General features: G+C 44.7%; 1 protein-coding gene across 10 annotated transcripts in view; it reads right to left on the minus strand.

The window, feature by feature from the left end:
- Positions 1-2,241: 2,241 nt before the first annotated feature.
- Positions 2,242-17,434, minus strand: part of TTC12 (tetratricopeptide repeat domain 12) — a 36,724-nt gene continuing 21,531 nt past the window's right edge. For 5 of the 10 annotated variants that reach the window (XM_077919311.1, XM_028708125.2, XM_028708126.2 and 2 more), the window contains 9 exons: positions 15,151-15,243; positions 14,396-14,459; positions 13,308-13,442; positions 11,822-11,926; positions 10,875-10,943; positions 9,982-10,083; positions 7,615-7,714; positions 5,121-5,346; positions 2,242-2,412 (listed from right to left, as the gene is read on the minus strand). In XM_077919311.1, coding sequence (XP_077775437.1) covers positions 2,337-2,412; positions 5,121-5,346; positions 7,615-7,714; positions 9,982-10,083; positions 10,875-10,943; positions 11,822-11,926; positions 13,308-13,442; positions 14,396-14,459; positions 15,151-15,243 — 970 coding nt within the window. In that variant the 3' untranslated portion in view covers positions 2,242-2,336. Of the gene's footprint in view, positions 2,413-4,818; positions 5,347-7,614; positions 7,715-8,350; positions 8,557-9,981; positions 10,084-10,874; positions 10,944-11,821; positions 11,927-13,307; positions 13,443-14,395; positions 14,460-15,150; positions 15,244-17,434 lie in introns of those variants that run through there. The other 5 variants (XM_077919312.1, XM_028708124.2, XM_028708122.2 and 2 more) reach the window with 5 other exon arrangements.

The raw sequence follows: 17,434 nt of genomic DNA on the forward strand, positions 1-17,434 counted from the left end.
AAATAATACCTGTACAGTGGTACCTCGGGTTAAGAACTTAATTCGTTCTGGAGGTCCGTTCTTAACCTGAAACTGTTCTTAACCTGAGGTACCACTTTAGCTAATGGGGCCTCCCGCTGCTGCTGAGCCACTGCCACGCAATTTCTGTTCTCATCCTGAAGCAAAGTTCTTAACCTGAGGTACTATTTCTGGGTTAGTGGAGTCTGTAACCTGAAGCGTCTGTAACCTGAAGCGTCTGTAACCCAAGGTGCCACTGTATTGTATAAAGAATATGTCACAGCTCCAGAATCAATGTTGTAATCCTCTACAGGAGAAGGTAAAATGTGACTTTGAGGGGGAAAGGGCCAACTTTGCTGCCCAAGAGGACCACAGCATAGTCTGAAACAGCAGCCCTGCTGAAGCAAAGAAGTCCTGGGGGTCTGGTCAATGCTTGGAAGGGGAAAAAGGGAATCAGAGAAGACCTCAAAGATGTACTGAAGATAACATGTTATGAGGCTCCTTCTTCAGAAGCTCCTGACACTCTTCAATGGATTAACTATAACAGTGGTGGCCAACTCCACTGAGGGGGGTTCAGCTCAAAGTTGTTGAGCTTTTTTAAGGAGGAGGAAAGCAACGTTTTTGGGAGGGTTAACCTCGTGAGGATCTACCAGTGGATCGCGATCGACCTGTTGGACACCCCTGAACTATAACAAAGCCATCCTGTGACACTATAAAAACATATAAGCATGTTTTAGCTACCCCTTGAAGAGATTGAGTCAATGGAGAGAAGAGTCTTCTGGATTCATATGTGTTTAGGGTTGCTATATTTCAAACAGTGAAAATCCAGACAGAAAAGTTGTTGCATTTTTCTTAGCAGAATTGTTGAACTGGGAGGGGGGAGAAAAGTTTTTTTTAGTTTAGAACGGCACTGCCAGCATGGGCAGCCTATATGGGGTGGGTTTGCCCACATTGGCAGGACCAGAGATGTTTGTGTGCATTTTTAAATCAAAATAATGACACTAATAATAACAATGATAATCATCCAGATAATCATCCAGTCAAAATAATGACACTAATAATAACAATGGATAATCATCCAGATGGAAAAAACTTTGTTTTGGCTTATAGTTTCATGGACTAGAGTCTGCTCCATCAGATGCATGAAGGGTTATCTTCAGAAGAAAGGTTTTGATACACATGAGCAGACAGGAAAATGTTGTAAAGAATAGCAACAAAATGCAAAAGTACAACCTGAGACCTATTCAATTAAAATGTGCAGAATACAGTGACCACCAAGTGAAGGTGATTAAACCAGTATCCACCAGGGCCCACAACCCAAAGAGACCAACACTGTTGTGCTGGTGTTCAGTGTCAAATGAGCAGCAGCCCCTTCCAGCCAGCCATCATATCTGGCTTGGAAGAAAGCCCAACTCACTCCAAACAGCACCTTCCTCTGAAGTGGGGAAGATTAATACACTCATCAGCTGCTCCCAAGAGGACATAATGATATCTAATTTTACATCTGCTGCTTTTGGCATAATAGCCATCTAAAAGTGTCAAGGAGGGAGAAGAGAAGAGCCAATCTGAAATCAAATAAGATTGCCCTTTACTTTTCTGTTTCTTTTCTCCTCTTCATAGGCTGGCTGCCCATTTTGATTATATTACTGCAACCTGATTAAGCAGCAAAAAAGTACTGAAGCTAAATACGCCAGTCTGGGGGCCAGGTCCACATCTGACCTTGCAATAGATTTTTGTGTGCATTCAGTGTGTTGCTTGGTCTTTCACAAACAGGAGGTACGTGCTAAGCTGCTGCTGCTGCATAGGGTCCAATTTACCCTCCACACAGCTCCGCCTCAAATGTCCTCTTTGATTCTTTAAGACTGACAACTGCCCATTTTTGTTAATAACCTTCTATTGTCAATGTCTGTCGAGGACATTTACATCACCCTCACCTTAAAAGGGAACACATTTACTCATTTTCTTTTTCATGCTCTCTACCTATCTGAGCATGAAAATCGACACCTAAGATTAACACTTGACAAGAGGCTTCTGCAACAAGGAAACCAGCGGCTATTTCAGAGCCCTCTTGAAATGGTGCGACTTTTATCATACCAAGAAATTTGCTCATGGAAAGGTTACCTCTTTTTGGAAAGGAGGAAAAAGCCTCTATCATCCAGGCATGGCCTCAGACTTTGTATTAACTCAGTCATCCTTCCAATACTTTTATCTCCCCCTCCATGAATCACCAAACTGTAGCCTTGCTCCAATTAATCCTCTTTATTACAAAAACAAAGTGCAGCCCTGGCCAGAGCTATGGCAGACTTTGTAAACATGCTCTGGAACATTTACAGAAGCCTTTAAAATCCCTGCATGTGCTTCAAAGAGGTGTTGAGGACCGCCATTCCGTTCAGCTCCCGCAGCCGACTAGTGTGCCTAGAAGTTGCAAAGCAAAAGAGGAAGATTAAGTCAAAGGCAATGGCCAGGGCAAAAGATGAAGTTATGTATCACTCACTTATCGGTCATAGACAGCAGCTCTCTCTCTCTCTCTCTCTCTCTCTCTCTCTCTCTCTCTCATTTTTATTAAATTTTCTGTTTTACAATTTAACAACCTTAAAATTTAACAACCTTAAAATATCAATGACTTCCTCTCTTTCCTTTCCATGGTTCATTTTGTGCAACACAAATCCCTGCATATTTTACATAAACTAAACCATTCAGCATTCCATTATTAGATCCATCAAAACTTATTTACACTGTTGAATTTATTTAAATGCTGCCAATGTTTTTAAGTGGGTAGACAGCAACTTGAAAGGGAACCTGCATGCCTTCTTCAGTAGATTTCCCAGCATATAAAAAAGCTTATTATTTGTAAATTCCTCTTCCTCCTGACACAACAGAGTTTAGTTGTTGTTGGCATACTGGGGAGCAGGGGAGCTGGATTGGCTGGCACCAGATCTCTCTCACACAATGCCCTAATAACTTAAGAAGAGTCTGCTGGATCAGGCCAAAGAGGACCCATCTAGTCCAGCATCCTGTTCTCACAGTAGCCACCCAGATGCCTATGGAAAACATGCAAGCGGGACCCAAGCACAAGAGCAATCTCCCCTTCTGTGGTATCCAGCAATTGCAATTCCCAAGGTTTTTGCCTCTGACCATGGAGGCGGAGCACAGAAATTTGGGCAGGAACCATGAATCTGTCTAATCCTCTTTTAAAGTCACCCAAGTAAGTAGCCATCACTGCCTCCTGTGGGAAGGAACAAGTTCCACTCCACTGAGTGAAGAAGTACTTTAATGTGTTCTGAATCAAAGCACTCCACACTCTTGAGAACTATTGCACGAGGGTGTGTTCACATTGCAGCACATTCCCGCTTTCACCGCAGATCGTTGCTTTCCTCTTGCACAAACTGTATGAATGATACACATACACACAAACATCCCATCTGCAACTGGCAAAACCTGTCCTGCTTCAGAAAGGTGCAATTAGGCTCAAGGACTGTACAGTGGTACCTCAGGTTAAGTACTTAATTCGTTCTGGAGGTCCATTCTTAACCTGAAACTGTTCTTAACCTGAAGCACCACTTTAGCTAATGGGGCCTGCTGCTGCTGCTGTGCCGCCAGAGCACAACTTCTGTTCCTATCCTGAAGCAAAGTTCTTAACCTGAAGCACTATTTCTGCGTTAGCGGAGTCTGCAACCTGAAGCGTATGTAACCCGAGGTACCACTGTATTGCCCATTCAGTCTCTGGCCTGGGGAAAGGGAGAGCCAATATCAAAACAAATTCAGGCTGACCTCACCACATCAAGAATGACCAGGCTTAAAGCACAGGCACTGAAGGAGCTTATGCAGCATATGGAGGCTTTTTGATTATTTTCATGGTCGGTTTTGAGAAATGTTCAAATTCTCTTTGGGCAGGGCAGGTTCTCTTGTGCAAAACCCTTCACTGGCAGGGGCAGGCTCCAGGGGCTCTGGCAACTGGGAAAGAAGAAGCCCCTCTGGCTGTGCATGGGTTTCTCTTATAGGGATAGAAGGATAATCCAGCAGTTCCCCTCATTTTCAGTCCCACAAGCCAGTTTTATCACAGCCAAAGAGGCTTGCAGCCCCAATCATATTAACCTTTATTTAGATGCAAGTCTCACTGGGCTCAAGTAAGTGTGCATAGGACTGCAGCCTTAGACATTCTGCCCAATGCTGTTGGCCTGGGGATAAGCCTGGTGTCTTTCCAGCTGGGAATATCAAGTCGGATAAGATCCAGCCACTCAAGCTTCCCAAGACTGCTAAAATGTGTTATGTAGACAGGAATCTGTTTTGCAAGCCCGTGGATGCTTTTTTTTAACATGTTACAAAGGGCAAGTCTGGATTAACAGCCAAGATGTTGGTGAAGCTATTCTGAAGGCAACATCTCCTGCAAATGCTCCCTACACCAGAAAGCCACATTATGTGCACTCAGAACTCAGCACTTCCTGGCCCACTCCACATGTCAAAAGGGATTCTAGAAGGTAACAAAAGATGATATTATAATGGACACTGTCTGAAAAATGATAAAAACCTGACTGACTGGAAAACCCTGATCTCACTTCTTGGCTGTGATGTGTCAGAACAGTCAAGCAATCATCTCTCTCACACAAAAATCATTCACCGCTTGATGCCTTGACCACTACAGCTGTTTGTATAAAGCCCACCCAAGTGGCTGAATGTGTGGTGATTTACAATATTTGTTCATAATCTGCCAAATAACATCAGTTCCAAGGGTGACTGCCAATAAATATTAGCACAGACAAATGCAAAACGAGACCAGAAAGCCATAAAAAATGAGCTTCTCAGAGGTCTAGCCTGTATTCCCCCGTGGTGCCTTGCATCTGTCTCCAGAGCCAGGGATTGTGGGAGGAAATGAGGGAGGGAAGAAGAGACTTACCTGTCAGGGGTTTGGCAGCTATTTCTGGGGCAAGGGAAAACTAATATTCACCTTTTGTGATTACATGCATAGTAACGTTTAGCATCTTTCTGTATTTTAAATATATTGGAAGCTGCCTTGAGAACTTCACTTAGTAGTTCAGCAGGACATAAATATCCCAAATAAACAAATAAATAAAACCAACAGAACAAGGACAATCTTCAGTGAGCCCACATCTGTGGATACTTGCCGGGCATCAGCTGTGCAGAGCTTTCCTAAAGCAATGGCTGCGTTCTCTTGCGCAGACGTCCTCTGAGCATCCCTGCCAGCGACTTTCAATAAAATCCGCACAATATCCACGTCGAGCAAATTTGTGGCTGCTCCGGGCACCTCGAAGCATCTCCCAAGGCAGAAAGCAGCATTTCCTGCCAACACCTCATTCTCTGAGCGCAGAAACTTCAGCAGTATCTTGCATTCTGCAAAGGGGGTGGGTGTGTGGAGCCAAAGTGAAACTGCGTCAAACATCAGCAAAAGAGTAAGGGATGTAACCAAAGACTCTGTCCCCTCAATGCCAGACACCCTCATGGTTCTTTGGAAAAGTGAAATGGAAGAACTAGCAGCAACACAGCTGCCCTGTGGACAGGGAGTGGGGAGAAAATGCAGATTAAACTCATGTCAAATCTTTTAATAAATTGAAAAGAGCCAACCTGCTACTTGCTGCTCCACCCACATCCCAGGGGAGCCATTTTGCAAGCTGACCTACAGGGCCTGGACAGAAAGCAATTTAGTGTCAGGGTGCCAGAAAGATGGGCTGAAAAGGTTTTGAAGCAGCAAAGGGCGGTTCTGTACCGAGAGGGGTCTGGTGTGACTTTCCACAAGCTAGGAGGGGTGAGAGAGCTTCCTTCAAGGTGCCAGCTTATGGGTGGGGATAGACCAAGATAGATCCAAGGATTTCACACTTCTTTGAGAGACATCTTCATCCATATTCCACAGTTCCCATTGTAACAGAGACACTGCTCTCCTCTTTCAAGAAACACCATGCATGTGGAAGCTGGCTTGCAGGAGTTACATGCTAATGATCTAAAAGTCAACCTGTTCCAAGGCAGGGTGCCAATATTACCTTGCAATTAGATGGAGATTATTATGCAGACTTCTAATGACTGTCTTAGCAGTCAGCTGTAGGCATCGGTGCTTTCCCAGAGCAGGCTTCCAAGGTATGCAACAACTTGATTTGGGGGTAGGGAAGAGAATTGAAATGAGCTCTAAGATCAAAAGCTCAAAGTTGTTGCTCAGAAATAATCTCAGAACTGTGCTTTCAGAAGTGGCCCTAAGAAAGGGTGTCCTGCACTAAGGTGTTGTTGTTGTTTAGTCGTTTAGTCGTGTCCGACTCTTTGTGACCCTATGGACCAGAGCACGCCAGGCACTCCTGTCTTCCACTGCCTCCCGCAGTTTGGTCAAACTCATGCTGGTAGCTTCGAAAACACTGTCCAACCATCTTGTCCTCTGTTGTCCCCTTCTCCTTGTGCCCTCCATCTTTCCCAACATCAGGGTCTTTTCCAGGGAGTCTTCTCTTCTCGTGAGGTGGCCAAAGTATTGGAGCCTCAGCTTCGCGATCTGTCCTTCCAGTGAGCACTCAGGGCTGATTTCCTTAAGAATGGAGAGGTTTGATCTTCTTGCAGTCCATGGGACTCTCAAGTGTCTCCTCCAGCACCATAATTCAAAAGCATCCATTCTTCGGCGATCAGCCTTCTTTATGGTCCAGCTCTCACTTCCATACATCACTACTGGGAAAACCATCGCTTTAACTATACGGACCTTTGTTGGCAAGGTGATGTCTCTGTATCTGCATCAAACTGTCACTCGTCTATTGTTTAAAAAAATCTCCAAAACTCAGCTTCTCATTAGAGGCCCAAATGCATTACAGGCCCCAGGCAGGCTAGAACTGGGGAGGTGGGAGGGAGCCTCTCCTTGACCCTATCGGGGTCAATAAAATCCTCCTAAGGGCAGAACTAGTTACTTTATTTGCTGTGTCCCCTCAGCAAAGTGTTTGCAGCAACTCACATTTGCTAAGGTGATGAAAGGGGAGCACCCAAAGAAGAGAATGGAGGAGGTTGAATAACCCTTCCAAAGTCACACGTTTTCCAAAGCAGTCTCCCCTCTTCTGAGCCATTTCTCTCCCCAACCTTCTTCCCCCAGCTCAATTGCTTCCAGCTTTGGGGAGGGGGGAACTATGTCAAAATTGATGCTGGGGGAGGGGAGCATTTTTAAGGGAGAATCTGCTGGTGGGGAACAGTTAATCTCTGCTCTACAAATGTGCCCCCCCAGCTGGTCTCCACATTTGGATTAAGAGTGAAGCTCACAAGGAAGCTTGTGTTTGCCTTGTAATATTGATTTCCCCTCCTCCCCCCAAAACCAACAACTCTGCTTATAGTACAGAGTCCCTCTTTTCTGCTCCTTAAACTGCTCCCTTTAAACGAGTGCAAGATACTGTTTCCTCTTCCGAGATGGCGGTTTACCATTTTGCGCACAAACATATTTTCTCCATAGAAAACAGGCACAACAGACTGCACTTTAAGAATGACTGCAGGCTGTATTATGCAGTGGTGAAGGCTACCCTGTTTGTAAAATGAATTTGGATTCTGCAGGACGTAGGATAGGATTAACGGTCCTGCTTCATCCTGTAGACAGCAGAGATCCCTGTCTGTGGTCCTTGCCCCAGATCAACTCTTTGCAGCCAGACTTACTTTTATCCAGCTTCACAATCTCTTCCTGTGCCTCTTGGCTACTTTTGGCACAAACAGCCAGGATTTTCATTGCATAGCCATGTGTGATCTGCCCATCTGCCTAGATTGGAGTAAAAAAGCATCCATTAAATGTCTAGTTATGCAGTCTGGGGCTCGGAAATATACGACAAGGCCCTCAGTTCCAGAAAGTTTATGGGTGCTTTATGACAAGGCAGCAAATCATGGGGTATTTAGGCATTCTGAGAGTAATAATTTTCTTCCATCTTTAAATATATTAGCTCCTAATTATGCCCAGACAATGCCTCATAATCAGATTCAAGCTCTAACACTACAACAGTCTGTGACCTCTAACAGGAATATGGGCACTCCCAAGAATATGCAGTTCTAATGATGCTTCTTATGGTTCATTTCCATACATGAATTGCTGATAAGGGAATAAATCCATCCAAGGGATGGCTTCCCTGCACATTAAATAGAACGTATAAAAGGTCTCTTCTTTCAGCTTTCATAGGTACCCGGACCATTTTCTCTGGGCTGAAACATTATTTAGAGGTGAAGAGTTAAGGCCACGGAGTCATCCAACACTCTGTAAATTATTTTCCTTCCTCTCTGTTCCTGCTAAATTTCGCTTTTCATTATCTTATACTTATTCATTATATGCTATTCATTATATTATGCATGCAGTAGCCTGCATGGGTGAAGATGGAATGGTGGCAAAAGTGGGCACTGACCTCATTGCTGCCATGCTAAGATGCCAAAGGAATGCCTAGAATTCTTCAAATGGTTGCAGACTGGATATGCTGGGAGTGAGGCACAGCAATGCTATGAATCTCATACAGTTTCCAAGCATCCTTTTTCTGCTGTGACTCCATCCAGACATAATAGTTACGTTAAGAGGTGAGGTATCTCAACCTCCTCACTAAACTACAACTTCTGGGATTCCTGGGGGAGGAAGCAGAAAGCAGTGAGAGTACCATTGTAGGTGGGTGCACTGCTGCCTCTCCCCTGGTTTTAAAGGGCTAAGATGTATTCAGTGCACTGAATGTATTCAGGGTACCTTCCTTCTATTCTATTCTATTCTATTCTATTCTATTCTATTCTATTCTATTCTATTCTATTCTATGTCAGTCAATCAATTTTATTGCACATAGCCAAAGGCTATTAACTCCTTCTTTTAGATTGTAAGGCTGAGGACAGCAGCTATCTTATGTTCTTCTTTTTCAGCAGAAGAGGGTGGCAAAAATACTATAAAAATTACTGGAAAGAACACTGCCACACTGGAGGAAAGGGCAGCAGGGGGAGGACCTGAATAGCAGTGCAGGTAGTTGGGCAATCCCATAAATTATTTATAAGGTGTGTATATATACTAAGGAAAGGTTGGGCCTATAGCTCAGTGGTAGAGTGCATGCTTTGCAGGCCACAGGTTCAGTCCCTGGCATCTCATGCAGCAGGTGGCAAGAAAGACTATGGGAAAACACTACCAATTCAGAACTAGCAAATGCTGGGTTAATCTGCTCCATTCCAACAAAAACAGCAATGAGTACCAGGCTAGATGCATCAATGTTCTGATTCCATATAGCTTAAAGTGTGAACATTTTCAGGAAAGAAAGAAGAGAAACGCCTATAATAAGCAACCCTAGTTTCTGTATAACCAGAGGGTCCATTTTGCACCCAGTGCTTTTTGCTTTGGATTCAGTACAGTGGTACCTCGGGTTAAGAACTTAATTCATTCTGGAGGTCTGTTCTTAACCTGAAACTGTTCTTAACCTGAAGCACCACTTTAGCTAATGGGGCCTCCCGCTGCTGCCACGCCGCCGGAGCACGATTCCTGTTCTTATCCTGAAGCAAAGTTCTTAACCTGAAGCACTATTTCTGGGTTAGCGGAGTCTGTAACCTGAAGCGTCTGTAACCCGAGGTACCACTGTATAAGGCGGGGGAAGGGCTGCAGCTCCTTTGCAAGCAGAAGGTCCCAGGCAGAGCCGTAACTTGGGGGGAGGAGGCTAGCCAGGTTTTATGCCCTGGGTGAAGCCTCCAGAGGGGTGCCATTGAGGCTCCCAGCCTCAATGTATTGTGTCCACAAATACACATAGGGGAGTGCCAAACTGGGTCTGACCCAGGTGAAATAAAGCCTAGTTTCACCCCTGGTCCTAGGTTCAATCCCCAGCATCTCTAGGTAGGGATGGGAGAGCGCTCTAGCTGAAATCCTGGGCAGCCACTGTCAGTCACTGTAGATATCATATGACTCTGTATAAAGGCAGCTTCCTATGTTCCTATATCCCAGGTTCAACTATACCTTCATTGTACAGGGCATTGTCATGAAAACATTGACTTTCTAAATGTTATAGAAACCTGAAACTGGCTAATTACCTTGAGAAATCTGATCATTTTCCTCACCACGCCATCTTTTATCGCCTCTTCCCGTGCCTCTGGACTTATTGGCAGGATGTGACTTAAAAGCCCAACTGCTCGCTAAAGGAGAAGAAATTTGGAGGTGGCGGTAAGAGAGAGAAGTTGATTTGTCTTCTTTCAAAAAAACAAGCTATCATATTTGTTCACGTCATGGTCCTTTGCTAGAGCTGACTGGACCTTTTACTTTTATATATTGCTGGACAGATACCATCAAGGCAGAAAATAAAACAGCAAGCCAATACTAAACATTTATTATCTGGAAAGGAAGCTCATCATGCCTGACAAACTGTGGCTCTTCATTTTGGTATTAATCTGAGACAAAGCATAGCTCAGGCTATAGGAAGACAACTCCTATGTTTATTTGTGCTTCAGTTCCCAAGCTAAAATCCTTAGTTAAAGCCAGAATGGAATGGCAAAAGCTTCATGGTTGGGAGCAAAGACAAGTGACTCCCAAGAAGGAGGAGGATTCACCAGTTACATGCTGCTACTTCATTTCTGAGCCATAATCCTCTGCAGGCAGCCTGTGGGCACTCCAAGCTAGCCCCTGCTTCTTTCCTTCCCACTGCCTTTGCCCCCAAACCTTTTTCTGCTTCTGGCAACATCCCAGTCCCAATCTGCATGCTTCCTCAAGAGACGATAAGAATAGACATAAGAGCATTATGTAGGCAATTTATAGCCCTCTCTTTGTTAAAACCAAAGCCAGTACAACATTATATAATACATAATAATATACATATATATAATTAAACCTCAATAAGAAAACAAATTTACATCACAGCACTGTGAGAGCAACAAAACACATTCATTTAATATTAATCCTACCACTTTCCTTCAACTCAAGTACCACTTACTGTCACAATTCTTCCCTCTTTACAGTCAAAGAGGGACATGCATTTCCCAGAAATCTCTATGGCAAGATCCTGAAAAGAACCAATAAGGTGAGAATGTCAGCTGAGAACAGCAGCTTAATTACTGCTCCTAATTACTGGATTAGCAGGAAGGCTCCTCTGAGGTATGACATATAACAGTGCTCTAAGTCACAGGGCAGTAAATTTATACTTGGACTGGACAGTTTTTGATTCAGATCCCTTCTCGGCGACAATGCTTGTCACTATGGACTGCATCTAACATTCTCTGTCAGCTAAGTGCAAGGACTTGTGTACTAGCAGACCGGTGAGTTTTAATGTAGCACAAGAGAAGAATGCAACAGCTGCACCGGAGGAAATTCATTGAACAGCATAATATGCCACCTATTGTGTAACCAAATTACCAGCAACCTGCTCATATATTCTCTTGGCAACAGCGTTCCACTGGCCCAAAACACTGAACAGTGAAACAAGCAAACAGCTCAGTGACTTTTAACTCCGTACTATACTACTTTAGATACAACCCTATGTCTCATCCCAACTTATGCTGCCCTCTCCTTTTTTCTCAAGTGTCATGTATATGGATGATGCAGTTGTATAATTTTAAATAACAATTACAGTGGACTCATGTGCAATTGCAAGAGCCAAAAGCCTGATTTTGGCAAGTTATAGAGGTGCAGCCTCTCCAGAATTTAGATGAAGTTCCTGGGTGTATCTGTGACAAAAAAAAGAGGTCACTGGCTGGTGCACCTGTCCTTAGGAATTGGGGGTGGGTGGGTATAGGGGCACATTCTGGGAAAGTAAAAGACTACACACAGCTTCACAGCTACAGTAGTAGAGGTGGGAAGGCTCACAAAAGGTATTAAATTCAATTCCACTTTGGGAAACCAACCAATCAACTAAAGTATAGGTGAGAGAGCCCAACACTTTACCTGAAGGAGCAAATTGGGTTCCAAAGAGAGGTTCATCATCAGGCCAAGCAGTGCATAGAGACACTCTGGGTATCTGGTGGCCTTGCCTTTGTTCCAGCACTCATCCTTCACAGGGAGAAGACAAAATAAGCACACTAGGATTTCACAAAAACTGTTGAGGTATGTGGAAATCTCAGTGTCTGGGGCATGAGATCAGAGGGTAAGATGCTATTAAAACAGTGACAGGTTGTTAAAGGAGGTCATCTTTCCATTGCAACAGGAAAGGAAGTTTTCTGGTTGGGCTTCCCTTTCAAGTTGACTGTCTCCCCACCCCCCACCCCATTCCAAAGGTGAGATTACAAACTTCTACTTGTGAGGAATGAAGTTTATTTTCTGAAACAGTTAATGCTTTGGAAGAGTATGGCTAAAGCAAAAGTGACTTAAGTTAATGCTCTATAGCAGGGGTTGGCAAACTAAGGTCCGGGGGCCAGATGCGCACCCCCCCCCCGCTCGTAAATCCGGTCCGTGGACCCTGCTACCCGCTTAGTCAGTCCCCGGGTGCTGCAGACACCTCACCACGTGGGGACTGAGTTCCGTGACGCTGGCATGGCTTCTGGGCAGGCAGCGACACTGGCACAGCTTTGGATTGGCTGCAGGAAGTTCCTGCAGCCAATCCGAAGCCTCGCCGCCCCTGCACTGAGGTAAACCCAGCACGGCCATGGATGGAAAGGCCGGGGGGGCGGGGGGCGGGACTGGGCTGTGCCGTGGGCATCGTGATGGGCGCACTGTGGGGCTTCAGCCAGAGCTTGGCGCACCTGCTGACCCCGCATCTGGCACGGCGCTGCTGGTGGTGGCACACTCAGCGGCCGCGCTGGAGCAGCTGGAGGGTGAGCTGTGCGCGGCCTGCCTGCTGACCTGGCCTCGGATGATGGTCCACAGCGCATGGTGCACGCCGCCTGGGATCTCCAGGGGGATGGGCCGACGGAGCAGCTGCTGCTTGTCAACAACGCCGGTGAGCGGGTGCCGCCAAGACGTGCTCATGAGTGTGTGCAGAGTGCGTTCCTCCTCCAGGTCCAGAGGCAGCTGAGGGATCGGCTTGCAGGGTATTTATATTTTTCAAATATAAACATTTGAAAAATATAAATACCCACAAGGTCTGTGGGACAGTGGACCGGCCCCCTGATGAAAATGTTTGCTGACCCCTGCTCTATAGGGTCATTTCAAAAAGCCACATTTAAAAAAATGACTCTGAAGCTTTGTATCCGTGATTGCATCAACATTTGGGTTTGATATTATTGGGTGGCATATGTCTTAGCAGCTCAGTTTTGCATTCAGTATTAACTTTTGTGTTTTATTTAAGAAGCAAGAATTAAATATTGAAAAAAGGGTAGCACAGAGAAGCAAAGGTAGGAATAAGAGAAGGAAGCAACCACAGCCCATACAAGATGGGAGGGGACAAACTCAGCCAATGCGATGGAGAGCATGCTGCCAGGTCACACCTACTCACCAGAAAGCTCAAACAGGCCTGCCAGCAATCTGGGCTTTCGGTCATCTGCATTCGGATGACCACGTCTGAGCAGATGTCTCCCATGATGGCAATGCAATGGGCGAGGCCCAGCTCGTTCAGTGTCTCAGCAGAACTCTTTTGAAACAAGTGAAAACAGGTTGGCACAATGTGAATTTTGTTGTATATCCACCCATAATACTCCACAACCAGACCAGAAATTTTAGAAGATTCCCTCTCTACTGAAAAATAATCCTTCATTCCTTCATTACAGTATTTGGAAATGAACATTCCTGAGGAAATGCCAAATCTCTGTGGGGGCAGCCCTGAGATCAGCAGAAAACAATCCAACAATGTAATTTTCTTTTTAGTGGAAACGGCTTCATCAAGCTGTTATGAGGACCTCATGCCATGTCCTTGTCACTCAATTCCAGAAGCAATGGAGGGATTTCCATGTCCTTGTCACTCAATTCCAGAAGCAATGGAGGGATTTCCAGGGCAGCTGCTTAAACCAGCTGAATCCCAGTGTGCAACACTAGCCATGAACAAACTCTTTCCCCACTGCTGATGACAAAAATGGATGAAACACTGGTTAGAGACAGAAGCACCTTGGGAACTTAAAGTTCTATCTGAATTGTCTTACCATGATTTAGTATTTGTAAAAGTACTTAAAAACAGATTCTGGATCCCTTTTCACGGATCCAGAGAGCCAGACTCCATGGTGATTCCTGTCTCAGTGCACCAGAGTTAGGCACAAGGGTATGGCCAAAGAAAAGCAACTGCCTAGCTTACTCAAGACCCAAACTCATCATGCCCACCTGCCACCTTCACAATCCCTCTGACAAATCTGGGAATTCAAAAAGGGCTTCAGGAAACATCCAAGCTACCCATTTGTTTTTTCCTTTTCCTTATTCTGCCTCCAATTATTTCCAACTTTTCATCCTGCCTATCATCTTCCAGATCTATGTTATGCATTTCAGTTTTAGCTGTAAATAATCCCTGCAGAAATTTGAAATGAAACAAAGCTGCAGCATACAAAATGGACAAAAACAATGCTTTGAAGCAAAATTCAGGAAGAGCGGTTTTCTTACCAGTAATTCTATGAATAGTGGCAAAGCCTCTGTGGAGAGTTTGATACGGCACTGAATTTTGAACCTGGTAACAAAGTGAGACTGATCTTTAGACCTTAAGAACACAAGAGCCTGCTGGATCAGGCCAATGACTCATCCTGTTCTTACAGTGGCCAATCAGATGCCTGGGCCCTTGTTCTTCCACAGATGACTGGAGGAACATATTAAGCCTGCCAAGCCTTTCCAAACAGATGCCCAAACTCAGTGTCATAATTCACTAAGACAAGATATGGTGATGAACACTAACTCAGATGGCCTTGAAAGAGGAACAGACAAACTAATGGAGAACAAGGCCTTCAATGGATGCTAGTCATGATAGCCCTATGGAATCTCCATTGTCAGAGACAGCATACCAATGCCAGATCCAGATGGGCTCATGTATTCCAACATTCTGCTTCTCCCAACAACCAGCCAGATACCTCCAGGAAGGCCACAAGCAGGGCTTCAAGTCCAGGCCTTCCCTCATTGTTGCTCCCCAGCAATTGGCAGGCAGCAATACATTGCCTCCCTTTACAAGCAAACCTCCATAAAACTATTCCAATCAAGATGACTCTTTAGAGATTTGCATCTTAGTGGTTGCCACCTAGGTCTTCTCAGACATAGGGTGCAAGCCCTGCCCTGATAAAGCAGTCTACGGTTTAGACATTAATGTCAGGATTCAGTAAACTCCCAAAGCTAGTTCTGGATGAGGAAGGAATCTAAGAAGGGCAGCTTACTTCTCCTCTGGGACTAAGCTGGTCAGCAATTTCAAGGCACATCTAGCTCTGCTGTCAAAAACCTTGAGGAAGGACATAAAGATGTGTAGCCACCTGAAAAACAAAGCCAAAGATGTCTTAGGTCACCGAGATAGCAGAGGTAAGCAAGCAGGGTAGAATCCTGATTGGGCTGCTTAAACCTTGGATTTGCATTCCAAGTCACGTTGAATTTTTATTTGTACTAGGCACCTAACAAGAGGGGGGGAGAGAGAGACAGACAGACAGGTGAGGAGGGAAGGAGGGAGAAAAGGACTAAGTTTTAGTGAGTTCTTATCACTGAAAGGAAACAAACCCAAGCTATACTCAAAGCAATCACTCTCCCAATGAAAACTATCCATCCAAGTATCTCTGATGCACCTTCTTTCATGCTAAGAAAATCACATGAAATAGCTAGAGTGGGTGGGTGAGACAAGCAATTCATTGGCGTAGACAGGCAAATTATGTCATCTGGAACAGTAAGCGGTCAGTGAAGTGTTGGGTCTTTTCTACAGAAGTGGACAAAGGAGTCTGACTCACCAAAATATAGCTGCATTATGAATAGAAATTCTATTTTTTAAAAAAATGTATTTGCCTCAGTGTTGGAACTTCATGTTATAAAATGTTGGTACAAGTGTTAGAAATGTCTTTTGTTCCTCTGTGATTTCAAAATGATGTATTTAAACTTATGTCATTCTTCAATTGGGGGGATTGTCCAAGTTAAAAACAGCAAATCGAAGCAGATTATCCCTTTTGCACACATTTTTAATGCTGCACAGTGGCACTATAATCCTAGAAGTTATTGATTACAATTTCCAAATCGACAAGCCCAAACTTAAAACTAAAAAAATATTGTTGCAAGGTCCAAATGAAGCACAAGAAGAATGCAAGTGGATCTTTTTCTCCAAGATCAAGTCAATAACTAAAATCTGTCCTGATTGCAGTTGGAAACACATGCTTATATAAGCAATTGTAGTGATATGCCTGGTATCTTAACTGCAAAAAGGTGCTTCAATATGAGGTTTACCACATTTTGCAAAAGTAAGAATTTTATGTCCTTTGCACTTGACTATCTGAGTAGCATCAGTTAGGTTAAAAAAAGTGTTTTCCTTCACTCCTAGCATTTCATGCACTGGCTTAACAATCAGGTTGTTAGCACAAAATGTCATCTCTGTCCTGTGTATTATAGCCCTAACGAGAGCAATGCTCTCAGACACACTGGATAGACCTTTAAATCTCTTGAAGAAGCAGCAAGAGAGAAAGCAGCTGCAGCTCATTCACTCCCTGGTCTTGACATCTGCCATAGCTGCAATGTGGCACACCCAGAGAATACAGCAGCTATGGTAGAGCTGGGAGAGAATAGATAGGAATTCAGTCTGCTGCTGCCTTGGTGGCTCCATCACCCTCAATGCCAGGAGACTAGCTTTGAGTCCCGAACAGCTGCAAATTCATCTACACCTTACCTTCTGCTAAACCTTTGCAAATTGCTGCTCCATCCGCCATGTAGGGCTATGGCAAAACTAGACAAGCTTAAACCACACTTTCCAAGCAGGCAAGTGCGCAGCCTTTTACCATGATACCAGATGGGACTTCTTCAACACACTGAGATGCCTTTTAATCCCTGGCTAGGCTTACAAACAATGCAAAACAGTGAAGTATTTTGCTTTTAATTACACCACTGAGATGTCATTTACCCCAGAGACTGTGTTTTTCTTGGAGGGAATTTTCTTTATTACCAGCAAACTTATTACTGTGGGTGGGGGGACCCAGGGAGATCGACGTGAGTTTCCCCAAAGAAATTAAGGAGCAGCCATTTTGCTTCAGCTTGTCTATAAGTGCTTTGCCACTTCTGAACTCTGGTGCCCAGCAGGAAGGAGCTATTGCTGAAGGAGGCGGAAGAAGAATCTCCCTACCCCCATTCCTTTCCCTGCTTTCCACCCAAAGGGACAGCCTTGGTGTGTAGGATTGGATGAGCACAGGGGTGGGGAGCCTCATGCCCAGGGGCCAAATCCAGCCCTCCGGGCCTCTCTGTTTGGCCCTTGGAACTCTTAGAGAATATGTCCCCCTCTTCAAGTGCTTAACTGTGACTATGTCTCTTGCTTGCCTGGATGGAGAGAGGGGTGAGAGAGATACAAGCAGGCAGGCAGACATTTCTGGTGCTTGTGTGGCTAGAATGCACTCTTCTGTCGCACCTATTATTCTCCCCACTTTTGCCCCAAGCGCCCCTAACATGTGGCCCCTAAAGGCTGCCCATGAGGGAATGTAGCCC

Source organism: Podarcis muralis, chromosome 15 (genome assembly GCF_964188315.1).
Source record: "Podarcis muralis chromosome 15, rPodMur119.hap1.1, whole genome shotgun sequence".
Taxonomy (NCBI): Eukaryota; Metazoa; Chordata; class Lepidosauria; order Squamata; family Lacertidae; genus Podarcis; species Podarcis muralis.